Source organism: Pongo abelii, chromosome 1 (genome assembly GCF_028885655.2).
Source record: "Pongo abelii isolate AG06213 chromosome 1, NHGRI_mPonAbe1-v2.0_pri, whole genome shotgun sequence".
Classification (NCBI taxonomy): Eukaryota; Metazoa; Chordata; class Mammalia; order Primates; family Hominidae; genus Pongo; species Pongo abelii.
The window spans coordinates 208280614-208292742 of NC_071985.2; the positions used below are offsets into that span (position 1 = coordinate 208280614).

Here is a 12129-nt window from a genome sequence, read left to right on the forward strand (position 1 = left end):
ATAGCAAGTGCAAAGGCCCTGAGACAGGAGCATGCTTTGTGTGTTGAGGGAACAGTAAGGAGACCAGTGTGGTTGGTGTGAATGGAGTGAGAAGGAGCGGCAGGGGTTGAGGGCAGAATGGTAGTGAGGAGCAGGCCCTTATAAAAGATGGGAAGCCACTGGAGATCTTTCAACAAAGGGGAAAAGTATGTTTCTGTTCTTGCAATACAATAGAACAGCAAAAAATCTAGGGGAGTTGCTAATTAGCCAGTTTTACTTATATGCCAGGTGAAAATATGTGGCTAGGTGCAGTGGCTCATACCTGTAATCCCAGCAGTTTGGGAGACTGAAGTGGGCAGATCATCTGAGGTCAGGATTCAAGACCAGCCTGGCCAACATGGTGAAACCCCGTCTCTACTAAAAATTAAAAAATTAGCCAGGCGTGGTGGTAGGCACCTGTAATCCCAGCTACTTGGGAGGCTGAGGCAGGAGAATTGCTTGAACCCAGGAGGCAGAGGCTGCAGTGAGCCGAGACTCTGTCTAAAAAAAAAAGAAAAATAGAAAATACACATTCAGTCCAGGCGCAGTGGCTCACACCTGTAATCCCAGCACTTTGGGAGGCCGAGGCAGGTAGATCACCTGAGGTCAGGAGTTTGAGACCAGCCTGACCAACATGGCAAAACCCTGTCTCTACCAGAAATAGAAAAAGTAGCCAGGCGTGGTGGCATGCGCCTGTAGTCCCAGCTACTTGGGAGGCTGAAGTAGGGGAATGGCTTGGCCCCAGGAGGTGGAGGTTATAGTGAGCTGAGGTTGCACCACTGCCCTCCAGCCTAGGTGACAGAGTGAGACTGTCTCAAAAAAAAAAAAGAAAGAAAATACACATTCCATCCAGAACTGTTGACCTTTATTCTACAAGCAAACATCTTTTATTGGTTAGACACCCATATATGTGTCCCTAAGCAGGAGTTGGATGCCAAATAAGAGACAAATGGCGTAAGACACTATGAGTTGTGTGACGTTGGGCATGTCACTTCACTCCCTCTGAGCCTTGGATAGCTTCTCTGTAAAATGAAAGGATTATAGTAACTAAGCTGGCTTCCTTCCAGCTTTAACAAACTGTATGGAGGTACTTTTTGGAGTTACCTGGGTAATTTTTGAGTGTGAGATTGGCTAGAATTGCTTTAATATACCAATGTCTGGCCTTAGCTTTTGGCAGAGTCTGTGTGAAGAAGCAGAGGCGGAGTAGAGTTAATTCCATAAGTTAACGTTCAGTTCATGGCAGCTGGCAATCCAACCATGGGAAAGGCTGCCGGATTTAGCAAAAATGCAAGGTGTCTGTTTTTAAATTAGAAATGAATTGGGTATCCTGCATTTTATTTGGCAACCCTGTCCTGGGACTCACACTATTCACTGTTATCACTGGTATGTTCGAAGTGGTGCTGACTTGCCCTCTGTCTTGCAAAGTACCTGGGGGTCTTTTCTTATGCTTCACTGGAGTCAAAAAAGAGAATAGAGGAAAAGACAATCATATTGTTCCTTTAAGAGTTAAGACCAACAAGTTTTCCTCTTTACATGTTGTTTTTGACATGAGCGAACTGGTGATTAAAAACAACTTGGGTGGCTCATACTTGTAATCCCAGCACTTTGGGAAGCTGAGGTGGGAGAATAGCTTGAGGCCAGGAGTTTAAGCCAGGGCAACATAGTGAGACCCCATCTTTACAAAAGATACAAAAATAAGCCAGGCGTGGCGGTACACCTGTAGTCCCAGCTGCTCTGGAGGCTGAGATGGGAGGATCAGTTGAGCTTGGGAGGCAGAAGTTGCAGTGAGCTGAGATTGTGCCACTGCACTCCAGCCTGGACAACAGAGCAAGACCCTGTCTCAAAAAAGGAAACAAAACAACTTGGACAATGGAAAGGGGAAAAAGTTCCTCAAGCAGCCAATATTGCACCAAATGGACTCCCAGAAGCCAAGCATTTAACTTGTTAATTGAGCCCTCTATGGGCCTGTCTATACTTATTTAAGAAACAATCCTATCAAGCATAGTTATTGGGTTTCTCAGCCCAGGTAGATTAGAAATAGCAGATTAGAGGTGGGCTAGGTTTCTAGAGGTAAAGTACACCAGCAGAAGTTAGAAGTGAAAGCAAAGAGCCTAACAGAGAAAGAGAATTTTTTTTTTTTTTTTTTTGAGACAGAATTTTGTTCTTGTTGCCCAGGCTGGAGTGCAATGGTGCTATCTTGGCTCACCGCAACCTCCGCCTCCTGGGTTCAAGTGATTCTCCTGCCTCAGTCTCCTGAGTAGCTGGGATTACAGGCATGCACCACCACACCCAGCTAATTTTGTATTTTTAGTAGAAACAGGGTTTCTCCATGTTGGTCATGCTGGTCTCGAACTCCTGACCTCAGGTGATCCGCCCACCTTGGCCTCCCAAAGTGCTGGGATTACAGGCATAAGCCACTGCGCCCGGCCGAGAAATTCTTAAAACTGGACACAAGAACACAAAACGCTTGGGCTGCTGAGAGATTAGACCAACAACCCTCCACGGCTACACACCTTTTCCACGTTATATGGCACATTATAAGTGGGTGTTCCTAGTGATGGTTCTGATTTTTTTTTTTAAAGTCTAAATATGTTTAATGTCATCTCAGAAGACAAAATATATTTTAGACAGATATTCCTCAGTGATGAGTAAGCCTCAGCTATCTGGAAAATTCATGCAGGCGCCAGAGATCATTACTGAGTAATTCAAGCTAACTGCGTCATGCTGGTTGTACCCTGCATGTCAATATCAGCTAAAAGCAGCACCACGAAAGGGAAATACGAATCTCACTAAGCACTCGCCCATTCTTGTTAACGACACTGGAGCTGATCATCCTTAATAATACACAGATAAATCTATCAGGAGCATTTCCTTGCTTCCTGTGAAAGGAAGCACTCATTCCATGTGTCCTGTGAAATTCAGCCAACTTCGGGAAGCTGGAGGAATACATATGGCTAAGTTAGCTGGGCAGAGAGTAGACAGGGAATGGAGGTTGGGCACAGTGGCTCACACCTGTGATCGCAGCCCTTTAGAAGGCAAAAGTGGGCAGATCACTTGAGCTCAGGCGTTCAAGACCAGCCTGGGCAACATGGCTAAACCCCGTCTCTGCAAAAAATACAAAAAAATGAGCTGGGTATGGTAGCACACACCCGTGGTCCCAGCTGCTTGGGAGGCTGAGGTGGGAGGGCTGCTTGGCCCGGGAGTTTGAGGCTGCAATGAGCTGTGATTGTGCCACTGCACTCCAGCCTGGATAACAGAATGAGACCCTGTCCCAAAAATAAAAAGTAAAATAAAAGACACTTAAAAAGATGGGGAAAAGGAAGGACAGGCACAAAAGCAAGTTATAAGCTACTTTCCTAACTACACAAGTGGAATCTTAAGCTGAGGTTCCTGGGAGTTGACTGGAGCCAGAGAAGACAGACCTATAGGAGCACCCAATTGGAGTCACCCTCCATAGTAGCCTGGATGTCTTACATGGATCAGCTTTCATGGGGCCCTTCTACTCCGTCTGGGGAAGGGCGTCAGATCTGTGGCTTTCATGTACTGCTCAGTACACTGCCATTCCCAGTTCTTTTTTTCAAAAAAAAAAAATGTCTACAGAATCGGCTGGGTGTGGTGGCTCATGCCTGTAATACTAGCACTTTGGAAGGCTGAGGTGGGTGGATCACCTGAGGTCGGGAGTTCGAGACCAGCCTGGCCAACATGGTCAAACCCCATCTCTACTAAAAAAAAAAAAAAAAAAAAAAAAAAAAAAAAAAAAAAAATTAGCTGGATGTGGTGGCAGGCGCCTATAATCTTAGCTACTTGGGAGGCTGAGGCAGGAGAATCGCTTGAACCTGGGAGGCAGAGGTTGCAGTGAGCCGAGATCACGCCATTGTACTCCAGCCTGGGCGATAGAGTGAGACTCTGTCTCAAAATAAATAAAATAAAATAAAATAAAATAAAATAAAATAGTCTACAGAATTAAGCTGGTCCAGGAATGACAGGGCTTCCATTTATTTGTCTTTCAATTGTGGGAGAAAAAGGATTTCTGTTGAGATACTGTCGTTTTGACACACAATATTTCGATTAATCTTGAGATTAAAAACCCTGTGCTCCAAATGTTTTAACATTAAATTATGCATTTAAACAGGTTTGCTCCTAAATCTCAAGATATGGAAAGCACCTCATGTGGCCAAATATTTTGATGACCAAGCTTTCTGGGAGGTAAGACTTTTCACTTATTAACGTGCTAGATTTTGAGTGCATGAACTTAAAAACATACCTGGGTATATATGTTGACTTGCTGTTTATGAGTAAAACAAAAACAAAAATGGAGTAAGGAGCATTGCAGGAGGAACTGGAGGAGGAACAAACCCATGATATGCATGTGTGTGGGGGAGGGTGGCGGGGAGGTGGTAAAGGTCACCATTTCCCTGATACCTCAAATTCATTCAGAGTCAGGGATGAGACAGCTTTCACTGGCCACACTTCCCCTCCCCGCATCTGCAGTCCTCAGCGTAGCCAAATAGTTTGACATGCGGGTGACAGAACCCCGCAATGCAAAAGCTGGAAGAAACCTCAAGCCTTCGAGTCCAACCCCTTTTTTGACAGATGCTAAGAGTGGAGACATGACTTATCAAGATCTTGCAGCTGGCCGGGCGCAGTGGCTCACGCCTGTAATCCCAGCAGTTTGGGAGGCTGAGGTGGGGCGATCACCTGAGGCCAGGAGTTCGAGACCAGCCTGGCCAACATGTCGAAACCGCATCTCTACTAAAAATACACAAGTTAGCTGGGCGTGGTGGCACATGCCTATAATCCCAGTTACTCGGGAGGCTGAGGCAGGAGAATCGCTTGAAATCAGGAGGCAGAGGTTGCAGTGAGCTGAGATCGCGCCACTGCACTCCAGCCTGGGCGACAAGAGCTGACACTCTGTCTCAAAAAAAAAAAAAAATCTTACAGTGCGTGAGTATCCAGGCTGAGTCCTGAACACAGCTCTTGGTAAATGATAACAAGCAGGCACAAAAAAATTTGTAGTACAGGAGTCTGAGGTCACTTAGCAAAGGGACATAGAGCTCAAACAACTCAGCAGCTGCTGAGGGTCCCGTGTTACATTGTAGCGTTTGTTGTTGTGACCGGGCTAGAAAGAAGGTAAAGAAGGTTGGGGCTCACTCCCTGCCTCCCCTCCCACTCTCCTCCCTTTGACCTACACTCATAGTTCACGCAGCACTCTGATGTGTCCCCTTAGGCCATCCTCTGGTCAATGCTGTGGTTAGGCTGGACCAGCTGGACCACAGCAAGTCCAGGCCAACAGTGGTCAGGCTGCTGCCCGGTGTTGTACCTTTGTGAGTGGCAGAGCCAAGACCAGAACCCAGGCCTTCTGAGTTCCAGGCCAATGCTTGCCCCACCCAGCACCCAAGATGCTGCTCACTAACGAGACAGAGAAGCAGCCTTATTATGGGCTTGGACACCTGTGCATGAGGGGTCAAACAGAGAGAACCTGGGGAGAGACCCTGCCCCTTCTTTTCCTTCTCCTTCCTCTCCTTTCTCTTCAAATAGCTTTTTGAGGTATAATTGGCATACAATCAATTGTACATATTTAGGCTGGGTATGGTGGCTCATGCCTGTAATCCCAGCACTTTGGGAGGCCAAGGCGGGTGGATCACTTGAGGTCAGGAGTTTGAGACCAGCCTGGGAAACACGGTGAAACCCCGTCTCCACTAAAAATACAAAAATTAGCCAGGCGTGGTGGCAGGTGCCTGTGATCCCGGCTCCTCGGGAGGCTGAGGCAGGAGAATCACTTGAACCTGGGAAGCGAAGTTTGCAGTGAGCTGAGATCATGCCACTGCACTCCAGCCTGGGTGACAGAGCGAGACTTTGTCTCAAAAACAAAACAAAACAATTGTACATATTTAAAGTGTTGTAACCAAGTGAGTTATAGAGAAACACCACACTTTGAGACTAATTCAGGAGTCCTTTATTAGCCGATGACCGAGAGACGGCTAGTGCTCAAAATTCTCGCGGCCCCAAAGAAGGGGCTAGATTTTCTTTAATACTTTGGTTAAGAAAGGGGAGGGGGAATTGAGCTGAAGCAATCTTACAGAAGTAAAACAGGCAAAAAAGTTAAAAAGACAAATGGTTACAGGAAAACAAACAGTTCCAGGTGCAGGAGCTTTAAATCCTTCACAAGGTGATAGGTGCGGGGGCTTTGCGTGCTATCTGCCGGACACAAACGCGGGGGCTTTAGAGTACTATCACCTGGGCAAATTCCTGGGCACTGCGGACATAGCTTGCCACAGTACCTTATCAGCTAATTGCACTCTTTGATATGCTGGGAATCAGCTTGCACAAGTTAAGTCCTTGAGGAAGGGGGTGGGTAAGGAGCCCTTAACGTCTTGCAAATGAAGGAGCCAAATGGAATCCCTCCAGCTTTCCTAGCTAAGAGAGAGTCAGTCAAGTTAATACAAGTTAGGGTATCACAAAAGTATATAATTTGATACATTTTAACGTATTTATACACTGAAGAGACCATCACCACCATCAAGACAAGGAGCATACCCATCACTTCCACACACTTCCTCCTGCTCCTTTGAAATTCCTCCCTCCCTACCCACCTGGTCCCACCCAAAGGCAACCACTGAACTACTTTCTGTCACTAAGGTTTGCATTTTCTGTAATTTTTTTGTCTGAGACAGGGTCTCACTCTGTCACCCAGACTGTAATGCAGTGGCACCATCATGGCTCACTGTAGCCTCAACCTCCCCAGGCTCAGGTGATCCTCCCCCCTCAGCCTCCTGAGTAGCTAGGACCACAGGTGTATGCCACCATGCCAGGCTAATTTTTGTATTTCTTTGTAGAGATGGGGTTTCACCGTGTTACCTAGGCTGGTCTCGAACTCCTGGGTTCAAGCAATCCTCCTGCCTTGGCCTCTCAAAATGCTGGGATTATAGGCGTGAGCCACTGTGCCCAGCCCTCTGTAATGTTACACAAAGGGAATCATGCAGCATGTACTCCCCGTGGTCTGGCTTCTTTTGCTCAGCATGATTATTCTGAGAATCATCCGTGTTGTTGCGTGTAACTGACTTCATCAGCTTCTCTCTGCAGCCGTCAGCTCCTGGCTTCTCCCAACAGCCAATCTCTCTTTGTCCTCTGCAAGTGTTCGTGCCTATTTAGCAGAATCAGGGTACTCTATCGAAAGGACTCGGAAAATTGGTTTAATCTATTCATTCATTCCTCAAGTATTTATTGAATAACTATTCTATACCAAGTACTATGCTAATCAACCAAGGATACCACAAACAGGACAAATCTCCAGCTCAGTCACTTGAGTTGCAATAAATATTTGCTGGATAGGTCAGGTGCAGTGGCTCACACGTGTAATCCCAGCACTTTGGGGATTACTGAGACGGGAGGATCTCTTGAGCCCAGGAGGCCAAGGCTGCAGAGAACCATGATTGTGCCACTGCACTCCAGCCTGGGTGACAGAATGAGACCCTGTCTCTGAAAAAAAATATTTGCTGGATAAATTAAGGAAATCTGAGGAACCCCATCTAACACTAGCCATTGCAGCAACAGGTAAACTAGAATGAGTGTGAATTTCGAATGAGGAAACCCGATGTTTGCCATCATTCTGTAATGTCACGTATTATGTAATGTATTATGTATTAATGCATGTATTATGTAGGCAAGTTCCTCGACCTCTCTCACTGGTAAAATAATAGTAGTAATCTTTGTTCTACTTCACTGGGTTATTTTAAAGATCAAGTGAGGTAATAATGTCTGTAACAACATTCTGTAAAATGCAAACCACCACATGAATGTGAACGTTTATTACTAGGGATTTAGCCAACCACAAGGGAATGTGTGAGCATAAGAGCTATCATATTGCAAGCCTACAGTTTCTGATTTTGTGCTAGGTGCTTTTCCACATTACCTGATTTTATCCTCACAACAATCCTGCATAAAAGTAAGTATCTCGCCTAGGTGCGGTGGCTCATGCCTATAATCCCAGCAGTTTGGGAGCCTGAGGTGGGCAAATTACTTGAGGTCAGGAGTTTGAAACCAGCCTGGTCAACGTGGTGAAACCCTGTCTCTACTAAAAATACAAAAAAAAAAAAATTAGACAGGCGTGGTGGTGGATGCCTGTAATCCCAGCTACTTGGGAAGCTGAGGCAGGAGAATTGCTTGAGCCCGGGAGGTGGAGATTGCAGTGAGACGAGATTGCGCCACTGCACTCCAGCCTGGGTGACAGAGCAAGGCTATGTCTCAAAAAAGAAAAAAAAAAGTAAGTATCTCAGTCTTGAAGATGATGAAATGGAGGCCTAGAGAGATTAAGTAACTTGCCCAAAATGACAGAACTAATGCATAGAAAGGAAGAAATTTGATGTCTTTTGGCTCCAAAGACACCCCACATATGTGTTGGGTACAGTTACTAGAGAAAAGTTATTCCACCCCCACCCCACCCCCAGAAATCTTCTGACTTGTTTTCTCGCAGTTGAGTAGGACCATTTATTCGGCAGTGTACCATTCTCAGCTTGCAGTTGAAAGCCAAATATCCATTAAAGAGGCAAGGATGCAAACTTGCAAAGCTGATAAATCCAGGGGTGATTTTTTTTTTTTTTTTTTTTTTTTGCAAACCATCCAACAAGACATTTTAAATACTCTTATTGAATTTCATAGAACTGACTGCCAGGATTGGAAAGACATTAAAGCCAGCTCAGCCACTGCCTCACTGGTTGGCCAGATCACGCCTGGCACTTCTGGGAGGGAGCACTCACCACTCCCCAAGGGCACCCATCTCATCCTCCGATGGTTTATTAAAATGCACTCATCATTTGCTAATTCATTCCACTACGTGTGTATTACCTAATTTGTGACATGATGTGAAGTACCAGAGAGATAATTCTAAATAAAATATAGTTATGGGTCTCAAGGAGCCAGATATGCTAATCTCCTATCCTCCTGCAGTTTACAGTGGTCCTCACCAGATACTTATTTACAAAAATTGTTTGTTTATTATTTTGTTTTTTTATTTTTTTGAGACAGAGTCTTGCTCTATAGCTCAGGCTAGAGTGTAATGGTGTGATCTCGGCTCACTGCAACCTCTGCCTCCCGGGTTCAAGCGATTCTCCTGCCTCAGCCTTCCAAGTAGCTGGGACTACAGGCACCTGCCACCACGGCTAATTTTTGGAGTTTTAGTAGAGATAGGGTTTTACCACGTTGGCCAGGCTGGTCTCGAGCTCCTGACCTCAGGTGATCTGCCCATCTCAGTCTCCCAAAATGCTGGGATTACAGGCGTGAGCCACCATGCCTGGCCAAAACTTCAGTTTATAACACAATCTTTCATGTGTCTTCTGCTTTCATTAAAAGAATAAACAGTTCCCTTCTTTATTTCAGTTTAATAAACCATGGATTTTATTTCATGCTTTGCAAAACACAAGGGCTCACTGACATGCACTTCTTAAAACTAATTCTGGCTGGTGGCCTGTAATTCCAGCACTTAGGGAGGCTGAGGCCGACAGATCACTTCAAGTCAGGAGTTCAAGACCAGCCTGGCCAATATGGTGAAACCACATCTCTACCAAAAATATAAAAAATTAGCCAGGTGTGGTGGTGCGTGACTATAATCCCAGCTACTCAGGGGGCTGAAGCAGAAAAATCACTTGAACCCGGGAGGTGGCGGTTACAGTGAGCTGAGATCGCGCCACTGCACTCCAGCCTGGGCGACAGAGTGAGACTCTGTCTCAAAAAATAAATAAAAATAAATAAATACAAATAATGTAAAATACGAAACAAGCAATCCTGGCAGTAGCTGCTGGAATGAGAGGAGGGAGAGGTCATAGGGAGGTGGGGGAGAACGGAGCATGGAGTTGTGTTGGATTTGGCTAAGCAGCAGGAAGTGCAAGGCATTCCAAGCAAGCGGAGGGGGCGGGTGGGGAGCATCTGCAAGAACAGAAGCAGCGTGAGCAACCTGGCTCGGCAGTGTGTGAAAAGGCTGAAAGGTGGCTAGAGCCACTTCAGTTTCATCCTTGAGGCAAACGGGAAACTCCCAAAGGTTTGAGTGGGGAAGCAATGCCTACAATGAAAGTTTGAGAGTGAAGCAGAGTGATCGAATTAAGCATGTAGGCCGAATTCTGAAATAACTGCAATGTGCTGAAGATCATCCATTGGCTTCTGAATGAGTATTTGCAGTTTATTTTTAAAAATGATTTTATTGCCAAGAAATATAAACACTACTGTTTTGGTACAAAAACATAACAAAATGTGTTGAGTCCCTCTTGCTGTTTTACACAAAGTTTTAAAAACCTACTCTTGTCACAGTAGTATCACCCCTACTTCTGATTTCAAATAAATGTTCTAGAGACACAGTAAGGGCCCAACAAATGCTTGTTCAACAACACAAGGAGAGCCAGCTTTTAAAGTAAAGTAGGAAAACAGGCCGGGCGCAGTGGCTCACACCTGTAATCCCAACACTTTGGGAGGCTGAGGTGGGCAGATCACTTGAGGTCAGGAGTTCAAGAACAGCTTGGCCAACATGGTGAAACCCTGTCTCTACTAAAAGTACAAACATTAGCCAGGCGTGGTGGCGCACACCAGTAGTCCCAGCTATTCAGGAGGCTGAGGCAGGAAAATGGCTTGAACTGGGGAGGCAGTGGTTGCAGTGAGCCGAGATTGTGCCACTGCACTCCAGCCTGGGGGACAAAGGGAGACTCCATCTCAAAATAAAACAAAATCATACAAAAACATTAGCTGGGTGTGGTGGTGCACACCTGTAATCTCAGCTACTTGGGAAGCTGAGGCAGAATTACTTGAACCCCCAGGGGGAGGCTGCAGTGAGCTGGGATCATGCCACTGCACTCCAGCCTGGGCGACAGAGTGAGGAGACTCTGTCTCAAAAAATATATATATTAAAAAAAAGTAAAGTAGGAAAACACATCAGCAGCCTGCCAACAGACTCCCCCAGCCTCGGGGAGGGCCAGTATTCTGGGAGGCAGATCTGAATTCTACTCCTAGTTCACCCACTGGCAGGCTGGTGACCTTGGGTAGGTCACTTCTCTGGGGCTCAGTTTCTTCCTCTATAAAATGAGATCAAATCCCATGTTCTAAGAGTTTGTGCTCTGGAGTCAGACAGATCTGGGTTCTACCACTGCCAGCTCTGTGATCTTGTAGCTTCAGTCTCGTCATCTCTGACATGGAGATAACAGTTACTGTCTCACTGTGTTGTTAGGGTTTAAAGGAGATAATGTATGTGAAATGTTAGCAAACAAGTGTTAGCTACCCTGATTTCCGGTTTCAGAGTTCTGTGGTCCCAGTTTATGCCACATGCAGTGATGCTGTGTGGTAGGCTGTGGTGTGGCACCACTTCAGAACTCAGCACACGCACAGCTTGCAGAAGAGAAGGCCAAAGGAGACCTAAGAAGGCTCTTCAAACACTTGAAAGACTGGCATGTAGGCCGGGCACGGTGGCTTACGCCTGTAATCCCAGCAGTTTGGGAGGCCGAGGCGGGTGGATCACCTGTTTAGGAGTTTTGATACCAGCCTGACCAACATGGTGAAACCCCGTCTCTACTAAAAAACACAAAAATTAGCCGGGCATGGTGGCAGGTGCCTGTAATCCCAGCTACTGGGGTGGTTGAGGCAGGAGAATTGCTTGAAGCCACGAGGCAGAGGTTGCAGTGAGCTGAGATTGCATCACTGCACTCCAGCCTGAGACAAGAGCGAAACTCCATCTCAAAAACAAAACAAAACAAAAAAACCCACAAAAACTGGCATGTAGAAGAAAAATATTTTTTCTCTACGCTTCTCCAAAGAATTTAACTAGGCTCAGGGGAGGTGCAGTATAAATTTCTAATATCTCAACTGTCTGCCAAATGGAATGAGCTACTTCATATTGCAGTAGTGAGTCCTCTGTCTTTGGAGGCATTCAAATAAAAGCCAGATGGCCATTTATCAACAATCCATGTAAAACGTTAGATGAAATAAAACCTATATATCTAAGATCTCTTCCAATTCAGATTTTATTAAAGAATTTCTAAGGTCTTTGTAATGAGACATTTAGGCTGTTTCAAGAGATCAAGCCAAAATCAGTATGTGGGTTCATCTGCAATAAAAATGTTTGTTTTGCTTTTACAG

General features: G+C 45.6%; 1 protein-coding gene across 2 annotated transcripts in view; it reads left to right on the forward strand.

The window, feature by feature from the left end:
* RHCE (Rh blood group CcEe antigens) overlaps positions 1 to 12129 on the forward strand; it is a 57797-nt gene that overhangs the window by 44994 nt on the left and 674 nt on the right. Inside the window, exon 10 of one of the 2 annotated variants that reach the window (XM_054539961.2) lies at positions 4151 to 4224. The exons of the other annotated variant lie outside the window; for it this stretch is intronic. Coding sequence (XP_054395936.1) covers positions 4151 to 4224 — 74 coding nt within the window. The remainder of the gene's footprint in view (positions 1 to 4150; positions 4225 to 12129) is intronic. 2 annotated transcript variants of the gene reach the window in all.